Source organism: Kryptolebias marmoratus, linkage group LG4 (assembly GCF_001649575.2).
Source record: "Kryptolebias marmoratus isolate JLee-2015 linkage group LG4, ASM164957v2, whole genome shotgun sequence".
Classification (NCBI taxonomy): domain Eukaryota; kingdom Metazoa; phylum Chordata; class Actinopteri; order Cyprinodontiformes; family Rivulidae; genus Kryptolebias; species Kryptolebias marmoratus.
Genome location: NC_051433.1, coordinates 11,234,588 through 11,260,215, shown reverse-complemented (window position 1 = coordinate 11,260,215; position 25,628 = coordinate 11,234,588). Strand labels below are relative to the sequence as shown.

The window sequence follows — 25,628 nt, the reverse complement described above, 5'->3', positions numbered from 1 at the left end:
TGAAATCTGTAGGCACTGTTATCACAGGAAGGTATTAAAACCTGTGTTGTTACCTCTCAGAAAGCCAATCTGCAGACGCAGAAAGCAGCTATTTTTCGTCAAAAAGCTCAAACCAATCCACGGCTTGTTACATGTTCAGCACTCAGTGGAAAGTAGAAAGATTCTTCTAATTCTGGACAGAAATGTAATCCTGTGCATACAAGTGTAGTACACAGCATGAAACGTAAAGTGAATCTGATCAGTCTGATAGGATGAGTCTGACAGCTAAGCACAGAACAGGCTGGTAGAGATGGCTGACGCACGCCAGTGTGTGCAGAGGACGGTGTGTGTGTGGGTTAATCGGCCAACAGACACACACACACACGCAAAATTAAGCTTGACTTTATCTGCACATAGTTAGCCAGTTGTAGTCTTTTTTTTCTGATAACTAAGTTCCTCACTGAGCCCGACAACAATAGCAAACTGACAGCATGACGCTAGGCTGGTGGAGAAGATGCCCCCTGCGGCGGATTTAAACTTCCCACATTGAATAGCGGTTTTCCTTTAAACCCCGCTGAGAACAGAGGCTGAAAATTCTCCTGCAAACACTAAAGTATTCTTGTACTAGTCAAACAATATGCACTTAATTGCAACGTTTAAACAAAAAGCTGATCTATTTGCCTGTACATTTTTAATTTGTTATAATATATACCCAACTGCGTAATAGTCCTGTTTGGATCAGTATCTTCCATCTGTGGTAATATACTCAGTACCAGAGAGAGTCCACAGAATCTACAACAGTCGCCAGAGACACTTCTGTGTATCCTTTTTATCGTTTTCTCACTTTTTAATGTTTATTTCTGAGTTTATACCCTCAAAGCTCTTCTTCTACAATTATTCTCAACTCTAAAAGTGCTCATTGAGAGAATAAAACCCGCAACTCTTTAGACAACACCACCCACATCAATTTATTCCTCTGTGGCTTTGTTGCGATGTCCATTTTGTACTAAGCCACGATAATTAGACAAAAACTGTATGAATGTTTGACCTAAGCTAATTAGAAAGTTTGCAGACTTGGCAGCAGACATCAGCAGTGGGATAATGAATTATAAAATGGTTCATTACTGCGCTTAGGGAACACTCTCAATCTCAATAAATGGACATGGGGCCTAGCAGACAAATCAAACCAAAGCACACACTCACATCGCCTCATTGAGCTGCTGAAAGGATCACAATAAAAAAGATTTTTTTATTTCTTTCAAAAAATGTTGTCTACTTTCCTTTTATCTCCTCACAGCCCTTTTGCGTCTATCAGTCCCTCTATCATTTTCTGTCAGCTCATGGATACCAACTTTGAGGTGGCTGTCAATTGGAGATGTCATTTTTAAGATAACATTCAATTTATTCAGTGTGAAAACAATGCACACAAATCAGAGAGAAGATACTCTGAGCATATCTGCATCACACGAGCACAGACTTGTACGTCAACTGTTTAACATTATACTGTGTGCCTGTTATTCTTCTCACAGTTTTTCCCCTGGCTCCCCCCTCTTGAGAAATGAGCTCCGAGTCTGCCCACTCACGCTGCCTCTTTTTTCATAATTCTAAACCCACTGATAGATTGTAGATTTAGACCCATCAAGAGCCAGAGGACAACAATCTGCCCACATTAGTTTCTCTGAACATCCTCTCCAAGGCACCCTGCAGACTGCCAAGGGTAAACACATAGAAAAGGATGAAACACACAAAAAAAAATCATTTTCCAAGAACTCCCTAAAGTCAATACAGCTCCTCTTACTATATCTTGATGGAAGCGATAGTGCTGTAGTTTAATTTGGCCTTCAGACACGCAATGAATGAAATGCATCAAAAAAAGATAAATCAGAGGAAGAGGAATGTTTTTGATATTTTACATCATACTGTCAAAAATCTGGAGTCTAAATAAGTGAGTTCAAGCATAACACCACCAGAGATGTCTAAATTCTGGCTATAGTGCTAGCTAATGTTACCAAAAATGAAGAATGAGCCACAGATTCAAGAAAGCTCCATACTTTCTAACTTTATAGCCCAGATTTATCTCATTTTAAAAAATAATCTTCAACTCTTAGCAGCCGTGATTCATTTCAAGTAGCTGATCAGATTTTGCAGAGCTCTCTCCGACAAAGCTGCACATAAAGAGTATATATATCATTTTGAACATGTGCAATAGTAGTCCCCCGTGAGTTTGAAAACGAGGATGTGCAAAACTGAAGGAAGCTTCTTCTGATGCTGTCTGAATACTCAATGCTGTATGCTCAATATCTAAAACCACATTTCCTTTGGTGTTGTTGTTTATTAGAGACAAAGTCAGACGTTTAGAAACATACATTTTCAATTATTTGACTGAACTGTTGTTCTCAGACAGAATATGTACAAAAACCAGTGACCAAGTTTCAATTCTCTTTTTTTTTCTTGGTTTTCTGAAATCAAAACTAGGTCATAACTTGCTAACCATTCTTGTACTCACTTAACACAAGAATCTGTGACTGTCCTCATATGGATTATGACTTTCCAAGACCTACTAGGTTTCTGTTTGAGATCATGATTCACAGCAGCTCATAACATGTTTGTGCCAACATGCACAGTGTCTGACAGCACTCACAGGATTGACAAACACCAAGAAAAAAAGACCAAGAACCTCACCACAGATCTTAAAGAAAGGTAATAAAGTTACAGAAGAATGTTTCTCTTAGAGCCATTTCTACTAAATATTCAGTTGTACTCAGTTTGGAGAGAAACCCCAAATTATCAATTTGACTAGTCTGCAGCTGAAGAAGAAGACAATCTTTTTGTTATTTTGGGATGGATGGAGGAAAAACTTATCTACTTGAACCTGATACAGTGCAAGTATTGCTTTATGTCTAAACAGAGTGGACACTAAACCATCTCTTTATCAATTGCACTCGCTTATTGTTTTTAACTGTAATTACAAAGCCAAGCTTGCATTTTATAAATCTCAAACATTCTTCTGCGCAGCGTTCTTTATACAGCTTTTTCAATCTGCATTGATTTCTGGACATCTTTAATATTTTAAGACGTGCGCTTCGACGTGGGCATTGTTAAAAATCGTTTTAAATTTGCGCAAGAAAATATTTTTCGCTTGCTTATTTATCGACAACTGTAACACAACACACATGTTCATAATGGGGAAGGCATAAAAAAATAAATAAATCTGCAGTTGGCAATCTCAGTCCTGCAGATTGCGCAATGGGAGCGAACTAAACAACATCAGTGGTAAACATTTTCCACAGAGCAGAAGAGAAAAGACTAATTCCATGCACTGTGCCACACTACTTCCTTTAGATTTCACCGGGCTCAATCAAGAGCCCTTTATTCTGAGGCTCATATCCTCAGACAAGGGAACCAGAGCTGCCACAAAATGGCTCTGGGAACAATGTGCAGTCTTGATTGCTCTATTGTGAGCTAGCTTTGGCCTTTGACATCTCCTCCTGAACCAAGAGTGTCTAATTCTGACAAGAATCATCTGGAGACACAGCTGGAAGGCATTGTTACAGACAGGTGCCATGCAGCGCCCCTTTGACGAAGAAGGCGATGAGTAAGACAATAACTAGGGGGAAAAATTTCTACAGTAAAAAAAAAAAAAAGGTGTTTGTCTGCACATGCTCTGTTTTTTTTTTTTTTTTTTAGCCCTTTAAAGAGGCTCGCCTACAGTGTCCAAAAGGTTTAAGGTGGATAACAGAGAGAGCACACTGAGCAAAATCAGCCCCAGAAGGTACATGTGTACTCTTTTGTTCATTTAGCAGCTGCAGAATACGGAGGGTGTTATGTCTGCAGGGCAGCAGAGTGCCAGGCAAGAAGGGCAAGATCTATGAGCAGGAAAAGAAACCATGCCCATGTAGAAAAAAAAGAAGAAAGAATACAGTATAGATCTGACAAAAGAGAGTATCTGTCATCTAAAATTATGCTACTGTGCTGACATCAAAGAAGGAAGAGACAGAGCTACTGAAAGAGATGGAGGTCAGGTCATCGAGCCGAGACATTGTGCTAAAAAACAGAAATTCTTTTGGTTTATCCACACAACATAAAAAAGACCAAACTTACTATGTGCATTTAACTAAAGAGAAACAAATAATTCTCATATTATAACAATTTTACATATTTCACTCAAGAAAAAAAAGCAAAAATTGCAATAACACAGTTATTATTATTAGCAGAATTAGAATATGACTACTCACAGCCTTTGTAGATGTCTGTAGGAATCTGGACCGCACTAGAAGAGTAGTTGACCTTGTTTTTGAAATTTGGATCATCAACAAACTCCAACTCCAGCGAGGTTGAGGTCTCCACTGCAGCTACCTCTTCATCATCCTCTGTCTGCTGAAACACACGTGCGCATACAACACACACAACTATGAGTCAGCAAGCAAATAAGAAGTGGGTTAAAAAAAGCAGGGTTGAGATTAAAATGGTAAACTGCAAATTGTCACTTTTCCTATGGAACACACATTTGTTCACAGTATGTAATCCCTCTTCCTGACTCACAGAATTTGGGTAATGTTATGTACAAAAATAGTAATTATTCCGCCTCTATTAAGCCCCTGAATTCGGTGGTTCTCTCCTTTCCTTTTCATCAGCGAACAGCAGCAGGTATCAAAGCGGATATCAAACAGAGAGATTCATTAGTGGTCCTGATAACTATCACAGATGCATGGGGTGCCAGATGAATTAACCCCAACAATAACCAGCAACCAGCACCACTTAATCACTGTTTTGTTTCACACCAATATGAACAGTTTCATTACACACCTCCCTCTCTCTTGTCTGAAACCCATTAATATCAGCCTATTTTTTATTTCTATTTTTAGCTCTTTTACTCAGTCCAGTCTACATGATTAAAAAGCCTGACACATATTGTGTGTGGGAAGCACTAAATATCAAAGAGAGCCGCCATATTAAAAAGCAAACGGTGACATCCACAGAATAAGGTAAGATTTTAAAAATGGCTGCTAAACAAAAGATCTCAGCCTGACTCAGTTTATTAGCCTATTTTTAAAATTTTTGACATCAAAGTGTGTGCTTAATAAAACACCATGTGACGAACCATTAGAAAACCTGTGGAAATATACAGTGAGGAAATAAAATGCGACTTGTTTCAGAAATGAAAAAAAAATTATGTTCAGATGATTCCCATACATTTCAGTTCTTAAAAGGCTCCAAAATATTCTAAAATGATGCAAAGATGCTCATTTTGATAAAGCAGGTTGGGTTAATTGGATCTGACATGACTGAAAACATTATTATTATTATTTTTTTTTTTTTAAAATATGAATTAAAACCCCATGTCCTTTAGCAGAAACTGATTGATGGGCTCACTTTAATTGACTATTAAAATACAATTACAAACTGTCATTGAGACGAGCCAGGGGAATTTTTGTGATGAAGCCCTGTTGCAAGAAAACAGAAGAAGCGATAATGTTCTGATAGGAATCCTCTCACGTCGAAAAAAAAACGAAGTTTTCACCTATGACCTCAAAGATAAGAAGTGATGTTTAAAACACAAATGATTATTTTTAAAGAAAAAAGTAAATCAATCCGTTGGTAAAATTACCTGGCATGCCACCCAAAACGACGTATTTTATACCTATTTATTTGGTTGAAAAATATTTGACAGCAGTTTTACTGACATTTTGTCAGGATGGCAAAAATTTAAATACATATATATATATACATATATATATCTTGATTTGAAAATAATAAAGATATCAGAAAATTATAGAAATTATAGGTTTAAAATAGCATTAGCTGTGAGCTTGACGTGTTTGTTTATCATTCAGTGTGATTTTAATTCAGTCAGCGTTGGGCACGGAGGGATTTTTTTCCCCCCTCTCTTTCAGAAGAGCCCAATCATAATTAACCAAGGCAGTGTCTAATTAGAAGCTGAATAAATCCACACAGGAAAGACTGATTGGTTCATTTTCTTCAACCATCCACCACCTGTTTTGCTCGATTCATTACCCAATTTGTTAGTTTAATCTCCCGGTTCTCCAGGTTTAATTAAAGGCTGAAGAGGCCAGAGATGACATTTCAAAGCTTCTTTCATTCCCACCTTCAGCCGACCAGGGCTAACCTGAAACATGTCACTTATGGCCATATGTGTGTGTGTGTGTGTGTGTGTGTGTGTGTGTGTGTGTGTGTTCAGATCAATGACAGCACACATTTCTGTAGCGCAAGACAGTCATATAAATAAACATAGATAACTCCTTAGACAAAAGAACTAATGTTTAAAATACCAGTCTATGTTTTCATTGCTTTTCTGCTTTCAACAAGCAAACATCCAACCATCAGAAACTATGCAAAAAGCTACAAGCTAATGTTATTAAAATGAGCTATAATTTGATCTGAAGAAAAAACACTGGTGTCAGTGTGGGTGTTGTGTTGAGCTGTGTTTTTGTGACTTCAAATGGGGAAACAAAAGTCAACACAACACCAGCTGTGACATAATTACTAAAGACCTTCTGCAAAGAGCAACATCAAACCATATCATTTAATAATATCAATATTACAATAAGTAGACCAACTGCTTGATTGGCAGAATGATTAGGATGATTTTTGCCATTTTCAAATAATTGGTATTAGCTACAATTGAGAACACTACACTGATAAACAGGCTGGCTACACCCCATTGACATTTAATAAAACCTAGACACGCTACAGGAACCTGGATGTTGAAGCCAGAATGGGAAAAGGGGCCCACAGGCTGGTTCCAGTACACATTTCAAGTTCCTCTCCCTCCATGTGAACAAACAGGACTTTGCCTTTATTAATAAATCAAAATACACCTGAGGTCATTTTTTTCAGGTGTGGACTCTTGTTCCTTCATGTAGTTCTTACATTGCTGCTGTATGATCTAATAAACTTTTTACTAACATACATTTAAATCTAATTTATTATTTCATGCTTAAAAGAAAGGTCAGGTGTCACCATGATTCTGTGCCCGAGAGTAGACTTGAATCCCCACAGTCCTAGTGTGCAAAAAATGTAATTTTTATTTTAAAAAAAGTAAATAAAAGTGGTTTGCGTGTCAAACCAACAACGCTTCCCATCACGCTTCTTTTTCATAACACCAGCAAATGCAAAATAAAGCTAACTAACATTATGTAATTTTTGAAAAACCAATGTCATATCTAAAAAAATTGTGAGGGTACTTTCACATTTTAAACCTAATGCAATTCCTGCTATTGCACACATCCTACTGTAATTATGAGCCTAAATATTTGTCTTTAAATATCTCCCATCAGCTGAGATCAACATCAGTTATTGAAAAACCATTTTTAGTTGATCTCTAAATATTATTACCTATAGTGACACCAAAATAACATCAAACCTTTATGTATTGGACATTTTTGTACTCCACTGATATCATTCAACTGTTTAATTAGAAACCAGTATGTTTGCAATTGTTTCATTTATGAATTGGGTAAAGGGATTTCTCTGACCTCTATTTTTACTTCCACACCTGACATCAGTGAGTTCCGTACTTATATGTCTACTTAATACAACAGAATGAGGCTTGAAGACTGCTGAACAAACCTTAAAGTGGCCAATAAAATGTTCTTCACTGTCAACAATAGAGTAATCTGTCATGCTCTTGCACATTAAATTGCACTTATATCAGGGGAGCAGTGACAAAAGGAGAAATTACGGGGTATAGCGTACACAAGGGAAAAGAGCCTGCCATGACTTACCTTTATTTCAAACCAGTTTTGTTTGACATCTCGTTAATAGTACAGGAATGTAATCAAACATCGTAGCTCAACTGAATGGATTCATTGGGGGGGCAAGACATGGAAAACTGGTAGGCAACCGGTGAAGATTCAGAGAGGTACAACCTTTGCTTCTCTTCTGCCATTGGTTTTGGGAGGTCGTAAGTTTGTTAAAGAAAGGGTCAGAGGTGCGTTACAGACTCGGCCTCAGTGTGCCATGTTAATGATGACCGATGTTCTCCAATTAGATGTGCTGACAGGCCCTAAAGCGCCATGTCATTAATCACAAGACTAGTGTGCACAAAGAGAAAATCACACCATGATTTATTGCTCCTCTGCTTCTCTTTCTCACTCTCTGTCCCATCCTTTTTTGTGCTCTGCTGATCTAAAAGGCATTCTTGCAGCCCTTTTTGAAACTTAATCAATCAGCAGGTTTGGGTTCCAAGTGTGCCCTATCCTGAGGAGGAAGTGCAGTCTGAAGCCAAAGTGGAGGCATGGTGAGACCAATACGTAGTGGAGCTATTCTAAAGGGGAAATGCTTTACCCCCGCTTGCTGGCCTTTCTTTGAATGCCATTTACATTCTCCAGTATGAATAACATGCGTAAAAGGAAAAGCTTCCCTGCTGTATAAATTGTGAAATGACTTGTGTTTTGGTCGGAAGCATTTTGAAGGACACGGGGTGATAAAATTCTGCAGTTCTGGTCCGGGGCACAAAGACAACTCTGGAAATGACACCAGGAAGGGGTGGGGACATCTGAATTCACTGACACATGCATGTCGACCTGCCCGTGCTCTGCCACACCAACTCACCATACAGCAGTGTCACCTCACTAACGCACACAGACAGCGCAGGATCCTACGACCCGAGGAGGAAGGGCATCAACACCGAGAAGGCCAAGGGGAGGGTGTGGGGTGAATGTGGGAGCTGCTAACAGAATGTCTATCAGTGTGTGTTTGTGCCTTTGATATTGATGAAAGTTTTTTGTTTGAGGTGATGTTGTGTGGGTTAACAGAAGGACCAGTGTGNGGGAGGGGCTTGCAGGAAATATTGGAAGGAGGCAGGAAGTGGATTGGATAGGATTTGGTGGGTTAATGCAGGCAGACGACAGGGTGCAGGGTAGAAGGGAGCAGTCCGTACTATACTCACATAGTCTGAATCAGCTTTGGAATCGTAGTATGAAATGGCATTCTCCTGTGCAGAAAAGAAAAGTAAGAAGAAAGGTGATGAGAGGAGATATAGCAGCGCCTATATCGGCCCCGACCTGTGGTGGTAAGCAAGAGAGAGTCATGGTTATATTCAATCACACTGTTCAGCATGAGAATATAATCAGCATCACAGAACACAGGAGGAGTAGTGTGATGTGAAATGGCTATAATGGTAAGGCAGCAGGATGTAATGCATCTGGACAATGCTTTTGTTAATAGGATGTCTGAACACAAGTTTGAAGGTTTTCTTGTGCTGTGGAAAACCGTTGCCAGTTGATCTGGTGGTATGAGCTCAGATGGTTTACAGTGAATAAACTCAAAATATCATCCTCTGTGGGAGTCTCATCCACCTCAGCAGTTTGTTTTCAGCCAAGGCAAGTAGCTCTCACCAGAGGATAGGAACACAAAACGAAAAACGAAAATTTATGCCACTATTACACTTTAAATCTTCTTATTAATCACTTAAATTTCCAGCCACAGCCGAAGTCCCAGATTCAACCTTTAACCAAGCTTTTACACCCACACACACTCAGGACGTGAACCTCCCAGCAGTTCTCGTTTCATCTTGACTGGCCTCCTTATCTGCCATACAGGTAGGCGTGAGGGTAGGCAGTGGCTGCGTGCAGGGAGCAGCATCTGTGTGGCATGCTTCATTATCATGAGGAGGCCGGCTGAGGATGCACTCTCAAGGGCAACACAGTGACTGCCTCATCCTCACTGGAAGAGCTGCGGTCATGGTCTGATGAGGGAGGCTGGCTGACAGAGAAACTAAGTGTCCTGTTCAGGTGTAGCCAATCTTACCATTTCTTTTTTCTTTTTTACACAATCTACATATGTCTCCTGCTCACCTTTACTGCTTGACTCGTCAGTTGTTACATTTCTCTCCTGCTGTTTCGTTTTTATACATCTTCCACTACCTATATGCACAAATAATTTCCTTCTCTGTCAGTCCTCCTCTTTTTTTCCCTCTCTTGGTTACTTTGAGCATTGAAACTCTCAACAGACCACTGGACTTTAATTGTAACCAGAGTGTCTTAAATAAAAACTGAAAAGATAAAGAGAACTCAAGCCAACACCAAACAGTTACAAAGGTAAGTTAGGAAATCAAAAAGGACAAGACAGAAGGAGTGGATTTCGCCCCTTTGACATATCTCCTCAACTTACCATAACTCCCTGTGCCCCCCAGCTCTGCCATCAGTACTGAGGGTGGAAGAAAGGGAGCAGAGCCGAGGGATCAGAGCAGATCGATCAGGGAGTGTAACGGGTTAGGTAAGTTGGAGGTCAGAGATGGAAACTCAGGTCGGGCTGATATGAACGAATGAACTGAGAGGAAGGAGAGGGTGTAGAAGGGAAATAACTGCACGGGCTAAAAATAGCCCATGCCTGTGCAGAAAGAGAAGAGAAATGGAGTGAATGAAAGAGACAGTGTTGTTGTGTCTGCCAGCAGGATTGATCTGAAGCCCGGTCTCTTGCTTCAGAAGAGTTTACTCTCACTACAGCAGAACTGTTCAGAACTGCTTCCTGTAAAGTAACACTTGGTTCCTCAAAAGAAAGAAACAGAATCAGCATCATCTTTTCTCAAAAGATAGATTCAAAAGAACAAGGTAGACTTAAGAAAAGCTTCATTCTGGGGTCTAACTTTGCAGTTCCATCCTTTATTCTTGACCATGGAGTAATATTTTCTTTATTTCACTTGTCACTAAACTTTATACACAAGAAAGATGGTAAAGCTAGATTTAAACTTAAATATGTAAGAAGATAAACCTCAACCAAACTAACTTTTCAGAGATTTTCTATCCTTCATAACTGTTTTCATGGTTTGAAGGAAAAATTATTAAAGAATGGTGTCCATATCTTTGTTTAGACAATCTGTATCACAAAACCATTTTGTCAATCTTGTAGCTGGTAAAGTTTTTTTTTTTTTTTTACTTTACCTGCCACATCTTTTTCCAGGCAAGCCATTGAACTCTTATCTGACAGCCTTTTGCCTTAAAATCTCATAAAACTCATGATTCATGCAAAAATACAAACAGTGAGCACCACTGAAGTAAAACCTTATTTAGCTTACTGTTGTAAATAAAAGTTTCGTATTTGATTCTAATCATGAATGCAACCCAATCACACACAGACAAGATGGCTCCATGTTGTGACCCTCCCAGCAGTCACCTGGGTTAAAATGGCCATCTGTTGTGGCTGGTCACAGGTCTGTTTGGGCTTAAGGTTTGGGTTAAACACACATCTGATACAACCAAAGTCAGTAATTACCCTGCACTGATCTCCTGCCCTCTGCCTCTATATAATGCACAATATTATACTAGACAACATCTTGTATTTAATGTGCAGGTTCACAACACTTAATATACAAACAACAAACGTGCTGAGAAATTCCCACTGACACAAAGTGCTATCAGTAAATTAAATCTTTGATCCTGGGTGGACCAACAAATTCCAAAATGCAGACAAATACCGAGGTCAGGTGATGATCTCCGGCCCCTCCCCTCCATCAATCTTCCCTGCTCATCTCCCCTCCTTCCGTCACCCTTATCGCAGTCTGCTCCTCTCCTCTCCTTTTTTTGCTCCATTACTCCTCCTCCCTGCCATGCCTTATCTCCATCTTCCCTCCATCTCTCTTTTTCCTCAATACCAGCCTCCTCTCGCCAATTTCAGATTTCAGCAGAAGCAGCAGCGTGTAGGTTAGATGCCTAGCGTTGCTATAGAAACCAGCCTCTCTGCTCTAGATTACAATGTGACTTTGTCTCCTTGTCGCTGCAACAATGTCTGCTTGCTTTCATGTCTGACCAGATACCTGTCTGCGTATTTTTGTGTTTTGATCGGTTTCATTTTGAAGAGGTCTATCAACCAGCGTGACTTTTTGTAATCAATTCCTGCTAGCTGATGAGGTAAACCTTAACATCCTATATATTCAGAACCTTTAAAACTAAAAATGTCAATTCGTGTGAACAATTTATTGATTTGCACAGGGCAACAATTATCTTGTAAACATCGACGGCTGTCACATGTAGGCATACATGATTTGACTATATTCACTAGGACTAAATCTTCTGAATTTGAGCTCTCTCAATATGCTGCTTGAGTCAGGTTGACATTTGAGTTTGTGACAAGCGCTCCATCATGGGAGGGGACAGATTACAGCCATATTCATATCTCCTCTGGACACCTGCTAATGATTTTATAATTACAGAAGACACTCGGTGCCTCTGCCATGCCCTGGGGTGTCCACACAAACATGCAGTAACACATACACACCCACAGTGCACCTCTCCCCCCGGCCCCGGCAGTCTAGCAATCATTCCTAGCACCAGTTTCCCTAATAGAAGCTGACATTATATCAAACACAATGAAGGATTTCATTTACTCCTCTTCATTAGCCCATAAGGTAAACATACACACACACACAGCTCAGCTGGAGTGAAAAATCAGCTAAATATTCCAAATTTAGTTTTAGTTTGGAAAGTTCTCAGAAAAGCTGTCAGAAGGAAAAGAAGTCTAATCACTTTTCATTTATCCTTCATTCCATGTCTCTTCTCCTGTCTGTCAAGTCAAACTGGGAATAAACAGTAACACATATAAAGTATTAGATAAACTTGCTCTTCATTTGGTAAGATTCATTCATTAGATGGTAACCGATCAGGCCAAAATGTCACACAATACCTGTGTGCACACGCCAAACAGATGCATTGCAATTTACATACATTCAGCATGTAATGAGAGCCATTCAATTTCTTCTGGAGAAGGAAAACTTACACACAAGGGCTTTCATACTAAAAGGACAGATGTCAAAGAAAGAAATCACATGAACAACCATCAAAAACTAATTTGCTCAGGTCATTTCCTTTAGTTTATTTGGCCCAGAGGTTTGTACCAGTGTGAAAAGGTGAACTCATTACTTTTAAATAGTTTTAAATTAATCATAGACATGGAAAAAATGTCAGAGATCTGAAACCCCTTTAACCACTTTGATCTTGAATTGCAGAGGTTGCCTGTGAATAAGACATGAAACCTTTGGTGCCATTATAAATCGAGCAGTTGTTAATCTTATGACGGTTGAGACACGTTGGTTTTTTTTTTTTGTTACAAAAACAAATGAAAACATGTGCCTAAAACACATATGTGCAATATTTCCCCTTTGTAAAAATTCACTTAGTTTACCAGCCTATTAGGTATGCCAGCTTAGCTAAAATCAGTGCAGTCAAGGGTTCAGAAACAGTACTTTGTATAGCTTCAAATACACATTTGTGCAAGTTTAAAAATTCTGTCGCCTCTTCTTAATTTAAAAGAAGTTTCAGGCTCTGCTTGTGTTGATGAAGTTTGATCAGTTAGCTGATATAAAGACAGTGGTTATAAAGGACAACAATGTATTTTGTAAATTAGTCAAACTAAGGCCCTATTCACATAGGAAAGTAGTTTTAAACCATTTTAGCTTTAAAACTGCATTTAAGGGGTCCCTAAACAGTATTTTTCTAAAATACTGCAGTTGCTGACTATCTGCTTCTTTGTTGTTTTGGTTTTCACCCTTTGTTTGTTTGTTTTATTTAAATCTGCTGTGGTAGTCCTTCCACTATATAAAGCATTATAAACAACAACAAAATTACTGAACAACAAAAAAAGCACTATCTACTGAACATCAGGGATGAATACAAGCTGTTTTGAATTAACTTCTTTGTGCTTTATGTAGTTTTCTTCTATCTCTAAATATTAGGAAATGAGATGACATGTTAGATCATCTTTAATACAAAGGAAAGAATCTAATGTCTTAAACACTGAAGGTTACCGAAAGCCTCCTTATAACGTCAATAAAGTCAACAAGCTTACTGGAAATTAAACTCTTGGCCTGGAGAAAAGAGAAAACGAGAATGGCAGAGAGTTATTGAGCTGAAGTGAAACTCAGATAAAGGAGTGCATGATGGAGGCCCTGGGCGTGGCTGCTTCCCTCTGTCTGGCTCCCTCATTGGCATGCTTTGCATCTCCAGGCTCTTAAGCGATTAGGGAGCTGCTGAGACCGTGCCGTCCAAGCATAGCTTCATGCCGATGTTCATTTGTATGCCAATAAACAAATGTGCCCCCAGATTAAAGCTCCAATACACAGTGCAAATTCAGCAAAGTAAATGACATTTTCCGTGCATATCTCGTCAGTGTTGTGGCCCCTTCGACACTCGCTTTAAAGACTGTCCGAAATATGGACCCCAGACCAAGAGAAGCAAGGGATGAGCAAAGAAGAAGAAAAAATAGAAACCCAGAAGGCTAATTATTGTGAAATGAAATACATCATTTTTAAAAGACGGTTTCATATGCAGCGGTTCTATCTCTTGCCCTCAATTTCACCCATCAATCTGCAATTTCCACTCTTCACTCTTTCTTTGTAAACATCCTGCAGGTCCTATTATCTCTTCTCTCTCATCCTCCTTGTCCTGTTTTGCGTTTTCTTTTCTATCTCTGCTGGACTGCCTCTTTCTTTCAGGGCCTGACACATCCCCTTTGCTAAAAGCAGTTAAATCAGTCTGTGAATATTCCAATCCTGAGATAAGAAAAGACGGCTTTGTCCTGCTGCACTCTGGGTAATGCTGTTCTCCATTGTTGGCTGACAGGGCTCCATAGAGGAGCAGGTTTTAATGCTGATAGCATCTTTACCCTGCATGGACACAATGGCAGATAAAAAGCCTATCCGCCGTGACACACACATGCCAACATCTCCCAAACAAGTCACCAATCGTATTATTACAGGAGAAGCAGGAAAAAGGTGCTGTAACACCAAATAAAGGCATAAGATAAACAGGCAATATTACGCCTATCAGTGAATTCCTGAGGGACTTGATAGAGCAAATGCAGTTATTATCTTGCTCTGTTTACATTTTGTGGCTGCAGTGGCCAATCATGTGGAGTTGTGTCTGGACCTCCACAGCACACTGCAGCTTTGTATGACACAGGTGGCCCACTTATCTTCACAAAATGTTTTCAGGTTCCACTTTTCTTTCATTTCACTGAGAATTTTTCTGCTAGTTTATAGAGTCCTGAAAAGTCACCACCCCCTCTCTCCACAAGCTGACCAAGTGCCCAATCAACAATCAGCGCCGGCCAAAGGAAACCTGTAATTTTGGACCCCGCAATCATTTCTATCAGATGCTTTGCTGTCCTTCACAATGAGTTGAAAATTTAAATGACAAAGAGTACTCTGCTACTTTTTGTCAGCTACCAAGGACAGCAGGGACATGATGCATCAGGCAAAATCTAACACCTAGACAGACATCTCTCCTCAGCCTAAAAAAAAAAAAAAAAAACCCAACCTCTGACCATTTACAAAATAACAACCTAAAGCTGCTCAGACACATCACTCCCCTGCATCTGGCTGGTAGACTTAAATTGAAGGATAAAAATCTCCTGGATGTCACTTAAACCCTTTAAAATAGGGCAAAAGAAGACAATAAGTGGTTGTGTGGTGGCTTATTTCCCCATTTAAATAGTTTACTCTATGAAAAATTTGGTATAAGTGGCAAAAGCCAAAAGAGAGTTTTAATTTTTTATTTATTATATTAAAAAACTTTAATTTCTTTACTGAAACAAGGCCATTTTATAATGGTCATTAACAAACAAATGTAAACATATTTGTCAGTTTGATCAAAAAGACAACAAACATTTAGGGTTCAGATTAAGAAATAAAAAAAAAAATCTTTGTTTTTGACTCTATTCCAATTTCTTGTAATTTTTTTTCAATGTCAGCTTCAATTTAAAAAGAAAATAAATGGTTGAAAATATTACTAAATATTTAAAATGCCATGGAAAATATCAATAAATTTATATTTTGAAAGTGGACACAAAGGGACATTAAAAGTGCACTTCAGTCCATGTTTACCTGTTCTTCATGCTTCCACTCTGACCGGAGGGTTCGAGAAGCAGCAGGTTTACCCTTTAGAATAACATTTCATGGGTGCTGGCCATGTGGTGAAATGGGAAAATCAAGGTCTGCAACATGGCTCGCTGGATTTCTCTGACTATTGATTCCCATCTCCTGTGAGGCACGGGGATCGATCAGTGGGATTTAGACATGGGGCCCATTTTTTAAACAGTACCTCCTAGAAAGCAGACCATGTCACAGTCGACAAAACTTCTCTTGACAGGAGGCTTACTGATGCACCTGAACTTTTAATCTCGGTCTTCTTTTTCATCTCGCCTATCCTCATTAGCTGCTCCTTTAGTTTAATGCTTCTTACAGTCTAAGTTTCTCCAACTTTGTGATGTCCCTCTGCTCGAGTGCAGAACAGCAGGGACTTTTGTTCAAGAGCTTTTTGAAACAGTAGTGAGACGTAAGGGGTTTTACAAGACAAAGCTACAAAAGAGCAGGTACAGTAGTGGGGAAAAAAAAGTCAGAGCAAAGAAGGAAAAAAAAGGACACTTCCATATTTTCAAGCACCACTTAAACAAATGCCTGTAGCTTACAATCAAGATACTGAAATGACCAAACTGTTGGGTCACCACACCAACCAAAAGTCTAATCAAAGCTGTGAACAGTGTTATAGAAAATGAAGGAAAGAAGCTGCAGTCACTTGGACATTTACAGGGAAAATTTCAGCTTTAGTATAGATGAATCTTATTTGTTTTATGTAAAGCTGCAGTTCAGTTTCCACTGAGGCATCATCAGATATTTTACACAGGGAATAAACTCCATTTCAAATGTGGGTAAAATATATACTGTAAGAATCATTCTCCACACAGTCTCTCCTTATTTACCCCTTTTTGCAGCAGTGAGCAGATGGAAGTCTGTTCCTCGGTTCAGGATTCAGCGATAACGCTGTATATGACTTCCATTATGAAGCCCAACCGAAGGGAGGTGGAAAAAAATGCTTGCAACAAAAAAAGATTAAGTTTATTTGAGATAACACAATGTGCCACATTTAAAAAAAGGACTCGCAGCACTATAGTCAAACCATTCCATAAAAGCCACTGCAGGAGAGTCGCTTTTGAATTTTAGTTGTTGTTTTGATGATATTGATAAAAAATGGTTGACTGAAATCGTTTTCTTGGACATGCAACAATCACAGTTTACTAAATTACTAGGTCAGTTCCAGTTTCTAATTTTTGTCAATCTCTGTCTTTTTAATTTCAATTCTAGCCAATTCTGATTTCTCTCTAAGAACTATAATTAACCTTTTTTCCACCCGTATTTCTAGTGGAGTTCAACACTTGACTGTGTTTACAATATGTTTATAGTAAAGAAGCAAAACAAAAAACAACAAAAAACGCTTTCTACAAAACAGCATCAGGTTGCAGATCGTTCTCTGTCACTGAGTAAGTACAATCCTCCAGGTTACTGGACAGAGTTATGTATTTGTACAAAACCCCAGCTAAAAAAGAATTGCGGCATTCTTTTATGAACCAGACTGTAGCTCTTTAACTTTCTTAAATTCTCTTCACACATGAAAACATAAAAAATGGACAAACTATATTTGCCACCTGTGTAAGTGGACACCATGAAGAAAATCGACAGCCTGGGCGATGAAGTAAGCAGCACATTAAAACCAGTTTCATTTTGCTAGTCTTAAAAGGTAGTATTTGAGCTGCGATTATTGGAGACTAGTTGTTGACTTCAAATTGGAAGAAAATAGTATGTTACAAGAATTTTTGCAACTAAGTGACCAGCAAGCTATGTGGACGTTTTTTTGTTTTTTTTTGTGCAACCAGTTTTTGAAAATCATAGCTTGTTTTTATTTGTAATCACATGTACTGTACTGAATGCAAACATCTGTGACTGACAAGTGGAAATTGAGATAAACTGCAAACATTTCGAGACATTTTGGAGACTTCCTTGCAAATGCCAACTCTTCACCAGCAGTTGCAGCCAATTGATAAACTACTTGTGCACTTTTATACTTCTTCTGGCTTCATTTTCAGATATTTGCAGATATAACAACTAGCTAACTCTTGACTCTCTTTCACGCAGTGAAAAATTCCACAAGAAAGATGTGCTGGTGCGAGCATGTATTAGCTACTTCGCAAAAGTGCATTCATGAACAGGAGGAAAAACAAACAAACAACAACAAATTGATGAAGTTGGTCAAGCACTGATCAATTCTAGCCATTAAATAATTAGTGAATGTAAATGACTTCTTTAAACTGAGGGATACCATAGAGACAGTGTGATGGTAAATGTGCAAAAGAAATTAACAAAAACAAAAAACAAAACAACCCTATGCATCCATCATTTTTAGTTTAAAAACATTGAAACATTGAAGTTACTTGTTATGTTCCAAACCAATTGTAAACTATACATTATTAATTTAATAGACTTCTCGTCTTATGGTCGTATCGGGGAAATGTGTCATAATTTAGAATGAAGATCTACTAATACATATTAAAATTCATGTGTCCAACCAAATGACCAATCACTCTAAAGTTTAGTTGTTATAGTGAAATATATAATTCAGTTGGGAAACAATTTATGACATCAAACAAAAAAATTACCATGGAGAGAGCACAGGGTGATAAAACAAAGCCTGAGTGAGTGTGTGACATCCTTTCATTTCTGTCTATTTTAACAAAATCTGAATTTGAATCTGTCCAAGGCGGCCTTCATAAGATTAATGTATTCTGTGGATAATGGAGCTGGCAGCCTTGAGGGCTGGGCTGAGAGTTGCCACAATAATTCTCACTCATTTTCTCTGAAGGGCCAATTATGTCAAATAGAGGCATTATGACAGGAGGCGAACTTGGACAAGTGAACAAACCCTTGCCACTCTCGCTTCAGGTCATGCTACACCCCTTAGGGAATCATTTGTGACTTCAAGGCAGGAAACGTGGCTTGCAAACTTGCAAAATGCGTCCTTTATTGATCTGGTTTTCTTTGCAATACAAGAACATTTGCAATATCTAGTTCAAAGAATGTCCGAAAGATCACTGTGGGCCACACTCTTGCACTGTTGAATATAATTTGTAAGTGTTTTAGTACTAGGGCACTGCAGGGCACAGAAAGCCACAGGAAGTCACATGAATACTACAGTGTTATGTATGAGAGCAGGTAGCTGAGTGGAGATGAGGGGAGAAAATGAAGAGAGAAGAAGAAGAGAAAGAAAAAGGGAGACTGTTGTCCTATGATGAAAGGCTTGATTGATTAGAGAGTGATGATTGCAGTAAATGGCCTGGAAGATGGTTCCATCTCTGTTTCCCGTTTTCTCCATCTCTTATACCTTCTTCCTTCACTCACTTGCTTTCCCCCTCCCCGTCTGTGGTTCTGTGTGCCTCACCCTCTTCCCCCTTTCCCCGGTTTCATCATGGCAACCCATCAACAGAGTGCCCCTCTCTCTCCTAATGGCACAGCTATTAGCACTAATGCATTTCCAACGTACAGCAGCTGCCACATCACAATCTGAATGAAAGCACATGTCTTCCTCCGATCTCCACAATCTCTGTCCTGTCTTTCATCCAATCCAATCTCGTGTCTTGGTTCCAATGCGTTACGCTTCGTGTCAACGCCTCTTCATCTATGTGACAGTAGTCATCGTCAGAACCTCCATGATGGGAGAAAAGAGGCTGACAATAACGTCGCTGTTATAATATTGTTGATTATAATATTAGTCTAACAATGATGATGACCAAATAGTCTAAATTTGTAAACTCTGCATGTGCTCATCTTTGCAAAGTTGCAAACTTCAAGACTTCATTTAAAAACAACAACAACAAAAAAAACAGATGTAATTTTTACCTTTGTCTGGATCAACAAGCGTTTCTTTCTACCCTGAATGTTTTGAATCTTTAGGAGCTCTACGAACAGATTCACACAGATGTTTAAACCTACAATCACTGATTTTTAAAGGCAGCAGAAAGAAGCTTTAAGTTGTTCAAAATTACCTGGCAAACTTCAAGTCCAGATAAATCAGCTTAACTTTTTTTATCTGAGTACTATATAAATACTTTTAGCATTTTTTCTCTTCCAGTTCTGTTTTCGATCCTCAGCTACTGTTGGATGTACACAAAACTAAAACTACCTGCTAAATCTTGTGCACATCCTCATTTTGAGCAGACCTGAAACATCCTGGGTTTCCTGTGATGTAATCAGCATGTCTTGTGGGGTTTTGATTGAAATTAGACAACTAGATAAGGGCAGACATTTTACACAACTCATGTTTTTAGACTAAATGTCAAAGAGTGACTGAGTAAAGCTTCAAAAATCAAAGGCTTGCTACAACTTTGGTTTTGGTACGTCACTAGTTCCTGAGTTTTCAAGTAGTTTCTGAGTGTTCATCTGCACTATAAACTTGTTGCTGTTGCTGATAACCTGAAAGGACTTTAGATTTTAGTCAATAGTTTTACTTGAGGCCAGCAACATTCATGATTATGCTCGGCTCTCTAAAAAAGCAGTGGCTTTCTTCAAAGATGAATCTATGTGAGGGTAATCCAAAACATACAATACTTATCAATAAATTGGGTAGTTAAAAAAATGGATAAATCCTCAAGAAATATTGATCTGTAGAAAATGTATCTACTTTGCAAGCCACTAACAATGAGGGATTACTCTGGGGGAAAACATTAAAAGGTTGCAGCATTTTAAACACTAATTTAATCACATCACCCAGAGAAATGCATTCTGGCTTCCAGGAAAGCATTTAACATAAATTACATCCTAAAATTTAAGAGCATTAAGCACTGGTCAATGCTGCAGGATCCAGAAATGTTTCAAGGCATGGAGGGAAAATTAGAAATTAGTTGCTTGTGAATATTTTTCCTCAGATACTGCTCAGCTTTTGCTAATATTTAGTTAACAAAAAGAAAAGAAAAGATGTGACATTTGACTCTGAGTTAGCTATATCTTTTTTTTGTGCCTGTTGCAGCACTAAATCCACTGTGACTACTTAGAACAGCTCTGCTTCTGCTGCCAAATCAATAGTCAAGTGTCACAGAGGGATGGACACCTGACCTTGAGAAATCGGCGACAATCTAACACTTTAATGTCTATTTCACACACCATTTCATTCCAATGGATTTAAAACCCTGAACGACCATCTCAACAGTTACGATCAACATTTTGCCATCCATAACATCCAGCAGTCAGCATGGTTAGACAAAGGTTCTGCAGTTAGTCTGAGATAACGCCTCAATGTGTGCCTGACTAAGAAAAAAAAAAAAAAGAGAGAGAAAGAGTTAGAACCTCCCATCGCTACGGTAACAGCTGTGATGGCAGCCGCTATGAGGAACAGGCGTGTCATTGAGCGTATATGATGTCACCAGTTTGGCCGGGCAAGCAGATGGGCCGGGCCAGGTCTAAAACCTGTCATTAATAAACGCATATCATTAAATACCTGCTCGCTGAAAGTCACGGGGAAAAAAGTTTATCCAAGCCTCGCTAAAACATGTACAAACACACACAAAATATGTCAAAAAAAGGACACCGTCTCTTATGCACAAAAACACCTTTTCTCTCCATTTGACAGACTTCTCCCGCTAGTTTAAGATGCAATACATTTCTCCTAATATGCCCAAAGAGCACGGAGCCTTAATCTAATTAGAGTGTCAGTCAGCAGAGTGTTCAGCCAAAGAGAAATTAGGAAAGCACAAAATCTACAAACAAGGGGGAAAAAAAAAAAAAAAAAAATCATCTTGCAAGGATGTGGCATATCTAACCGCCCCACCAAATCCTCCCCTCACCACCCACCACCACCTTTTTGTGATATTTTTTTAATAGGTTCACCGTTGCCCCTGCTGAGATTCATTACCTGGCCTAATTATAAAGGCAAATGAAATCAGCTCAATACATTATTAATCGAGAAGCACCATTGGGATTCATTTGCAGTATTTGTGACAATATGGTATATTCCAACTGTTTTCATGCCTGATTAAACACACATACAGATAAGAAGAGGGTATATGAGCAAGGGTGACTACAAAGCCAAGGAGTGGACAGAAAAAAAAAAAAAAAAACTTTGAAGGAAGAAGAGGACAGAGCAGAAAGACAGGGTGAAAAAGGTTTTGGCAAGGGAGGGGTGGATTAAAGAGAGTTCTGCCTTTTCCACTTGAGGAGCTATTGATGCTATATTGGATGCAGCTACTTATGAACAGGTGCGCTGTGTGTGAGGACTGTGACCCCGGCTCCACTTCCTGCATGGCTACACATCCGATTGAGGTGCACTGGAGCTGGGCAGAGAGAGGCAACCATCAACCCCCCTCAAGTCTAAAACGAAGGGACAGGCACACGGCGTCTCCCTCCCTCAAACCAGCGGGGTGAGAGGGAGCGCGATGCAGCCCAGACGCCACAAGACTACAACTTCAGAGTGTAAGCAACCATGAATAAAAATGGACTTAGCAGAGAAGTAGGGCTTATAATTGTTCGCTTTAAATCAGTTAAAGCCTTTTCTCAAATATCCCCCAGGAGGCATGAGGTTAAAAATCCATTTGGGTGAAGTGTACCATGACAGTGAGCTCGTCTCCCTGGAGACAGAGTATATCACAGCAGGGAAAGTGTGTCGAATGTATATAAATGTAGCTTTTATATCTATGTATATACACAGTTCGTAAATCAATGTCAATTGTTAAACCTTTTCTGCATACGGAGATGAGAAAACATTCAGTTGTTTTTGAAACAGCTCACACAGATAACAGTTGTAAACTTTCACACTAATAGCAATTTTGGCATTCAGCAAAAATATTAAATGTGGGTCTCAGAAGAACAACTAGGTGTAATTTTAGCCTCAGTTGTTAATATTTTGTCCTTTTGAAAAATACCAATAATAAATTGATTTTTGTTAAAGTATCCACAAATGATGACACTGATCTACTGTTTTGTTTTGTTTTTTTGTTTTGTTTTTTTTTGTTCACTCTTCCTTAGAGATTTCTTTCATTCACAAGCTGGAGAATTTGCTTACACACACTGAATGTTTCAAATCCTCCCACAACTTTCCAAATGGATTTCAACCTGGATCTTCGACACAGCCTTCTTTTTGAACCATTCACTGGTGGATTTGCTGAGGATTACTCCCCTTGTTAACAGGTCCGTTTCCAGTCATTTTAAACCATGAACAGGTTGTCTCACTTTGTCTTCATGCACATTTTGATAGGATACAGAATTTAAGTTGAGTGAATGTTGGCAAGCTGCGCAGGACTGTAAGAGGATCTTCTGCTTGAAAGACGAGAAATAACAAACGTGTTTGTTACTTCAACCACAAATCTTGATCTTTAATCCACCTGGTAAAAGAAATAATTGCTCCAAAAAGTTCATTTTTCGCTTTTATGATCAATAGAAAACTGTAGGAATGTTTAGTTTTGTTTAGTTGTGAGCAAAAACTCACAACTACCATGCAACATTTTCAAATGTTATCTTGCAGATCTTGTTGTAGCGTTTCTTGATGACCAGTTTTTTCATCGGCTGTTCTGCTCCTGGACAGAACTGGCCGGATTTGTCGTTTGAACTCTATACCAAGTTCAGATGATTGTTTATTTCAAACAAGTCAGAACTCACTGAAGATCAAGTTAGAGCTCATTTAAAATCCTTTGCAGGATTCACAGGCGTCCACACCTTTAGGGTAGCATTAGGATTATGTCTCACACTTCAGCTGAACTGAGAACACAGGAACCTAGATATCAGAGATTTAAATACAGAAAGACCTTACATAAACTGAAACCACAGTTTTCACAGAAACCAATTATAAAACGGATGAAAGTTTTTACTTTTTCCATAAATTGAAGAAGGGTATCATTCACTGTAAAGAATGCTCAGTTTATTAAAAAACAAGCAAAAATATCCTACAACCTCACTTATGTTTCTTTGTTGGCCATTTGAATGTTTACCACGTTTTTTTGACAGTCAATTGAGCACAAAAGGCACATGCAGCCAAAAAAGGACATTTTTTCCCTAGACTGAAAAAGTCAATCATGATTGTTTTAAAGGTCAACTGCAAGAAAATGCAAAGTTCAAATTTTTATGACTATATAACAACAACAAAACAGAACAGCTTTGATATTGCGATAGCATTCTAAAAAATAAGCAGTTATATTAAGACTTGGGGGCTAAAAGATCATAGTTTCGAGAAATAATTTCTGCATAATCTCTGTGATGCTGATCACATTGTGGTTAAATTAAAAACTGTTAAATGGATGGGAGGTTGGCAGGAACGGGCTGGTGAAGGGAAGTTACATTAGTCTGTCAGGAAATATAGTGGGAGTAAAACGACAGAATTCGGCCTGGGAAAGAGGAAGAGAAGCGAGTATTCCACATTACCGTCACGCCGTCTTGCCATATGTGCTCCTTCTGAAGCTGTTCAGCCTCCCTCGCCAGTTTCTACAAGAAAACATACAAACAGCATTGTGAGTATTTATCTGTCTTTGCAGGAATGGAAGACAAAAATAATAATCAATTAAAATAACTTTTCTTTAAAAAGTCCTAACAGAGGTACTTAAACTGTGTGTTAAAAAATTACAACCATAAAGATAAAAAAAAAAACCCTTTGAGATTCAAGGGCTTTACTGTTGCTCATTTAATTAAAATGAGCAACTAAAACAAGCAAATAGCTCACTTTCATTATGTAATTGATCTTGACATTTGAAGGTTTTCTCTCTGCCGTTTTTCCTGATTGTTGTTTGTCCATTATTGTAGATGACATTAACTTAGAAAGCAAAGCCTGCTTTATTCTATACGCATAGCATTTTTATTCATTTTGCTTATTTAACCAAGAAGGTCCCATTGAGACCTTCTTCTTCCACTGAGTGCTTGTCAAGATAATGTCAGATGTAATAAAAAGAACTGAAAATCTTACAGTTCTTTTTACAAAAAAACGATTAATTTTGCTACTGTCTAGTAGTATGCAAGAGTCAGATCTCATAGTTTCAGGACTTTGGTTTAATTTGTTATTGACAACACAAACATCATGACTAGCTGAAATATTTCATGTACACATAAAATGTGTCTTTAAAACCTAACTTGCATGCAGATGCTTTTTGACCGTCATAGACAAAAACTGTTTTCCACAAAAACAACAAGCACCATTATAAAAACAGCCAGCCCTAAATTTGATGTTTCTCTAGACAGACAGAAAACACAGCAATCGATTTACAGACAAAAACTGTGTCAGAAAATGCCTTTCAACGGCTTGAGTGCATGTGAAATGTCCTGGCAATTTAGGCTGTTGTTTTATTCTGTGGTGAAACATCTAGATCAAAAACAAATTCTATGACAATGGCACATTTGCTGTTACTTTTGTTTTGCAAAAGCCCCAATCATCATCTATATTTAAAAACTGTGTGCAAAAGCAGAAAGGGCTGAGAAAAGCAAACTCGACTGGACGAAATCCTGCCGTGGTGTGGGAACATTTACCTCGTCCTGTTTGTGAACATGACAAAGGAGATTAGAAAGATTGGGAATAATACAGATGCCATTTATATCCTGGGAGAAGAGTTAGACATGATAAAGGACTGCTGATACCTGACTGGTCACTAATCTGGACTAGAAGTACAACACTAAGACAAGAAGACAAGATGGAAAAGAGCCAACACAGGGTCTATTTCCTAAGCATTAGGTAGGTAGGTAGGTACATTTATTTATATAGCACTTTTCAGCACGAGGCGACTCAAAGTGCTTTACAACACAAGAACAAAATTACAGACAGAGTTACAGAACATGACAAGATAACTAAGCTAAAACATGACAAAGGTACAGGACATCTAAACTACTAAAACATGATATT

At 38.6% G+C, this 25,628-nt stretch overlaps 1 protein-coding gene across 6 annotated transcripts in view; it reads right to left on the bottom strand.

The window, feature by feature from the left end:
* The window catches only part of cacna2d2a (calcium channel, voltage-dependent, alpha 2/delta subunit 2a), a 146,844-nt gene that overhangs the window by 47,460 nt on the left and 73,756 nt on the right, over positions 1 to 25,628 (bottom strand). For 2 of the 6 annotated variants that reach the window (XM_017408346.3, XM_017408348.3), the window contains exons 4-6: positions 24,167 to 24,226; positions 8,891 to 8,935; positions 4,215 to 4,356 (exon numbers count right to left, since the gene is read on the bottom strand). In XM_017408346.3, coding sequence (XP_017263835.1) covers positions 4,215 to 4,356; positions 8,891 to 8,935; positions 24,167 to 24,226 — 247 coding nt within the window. The remainder of the gene's footprint in view (positions 1 to 4,214; positions 4,357 to 8,890; positions 8,936 to 24,166; positions 24,227 to 25,628) is intronic. The other 4 variants (XM_017408347.3, XM_037975146.1, XM_017408349.3 and 1 more) reach the window with 3 other exon arrangements.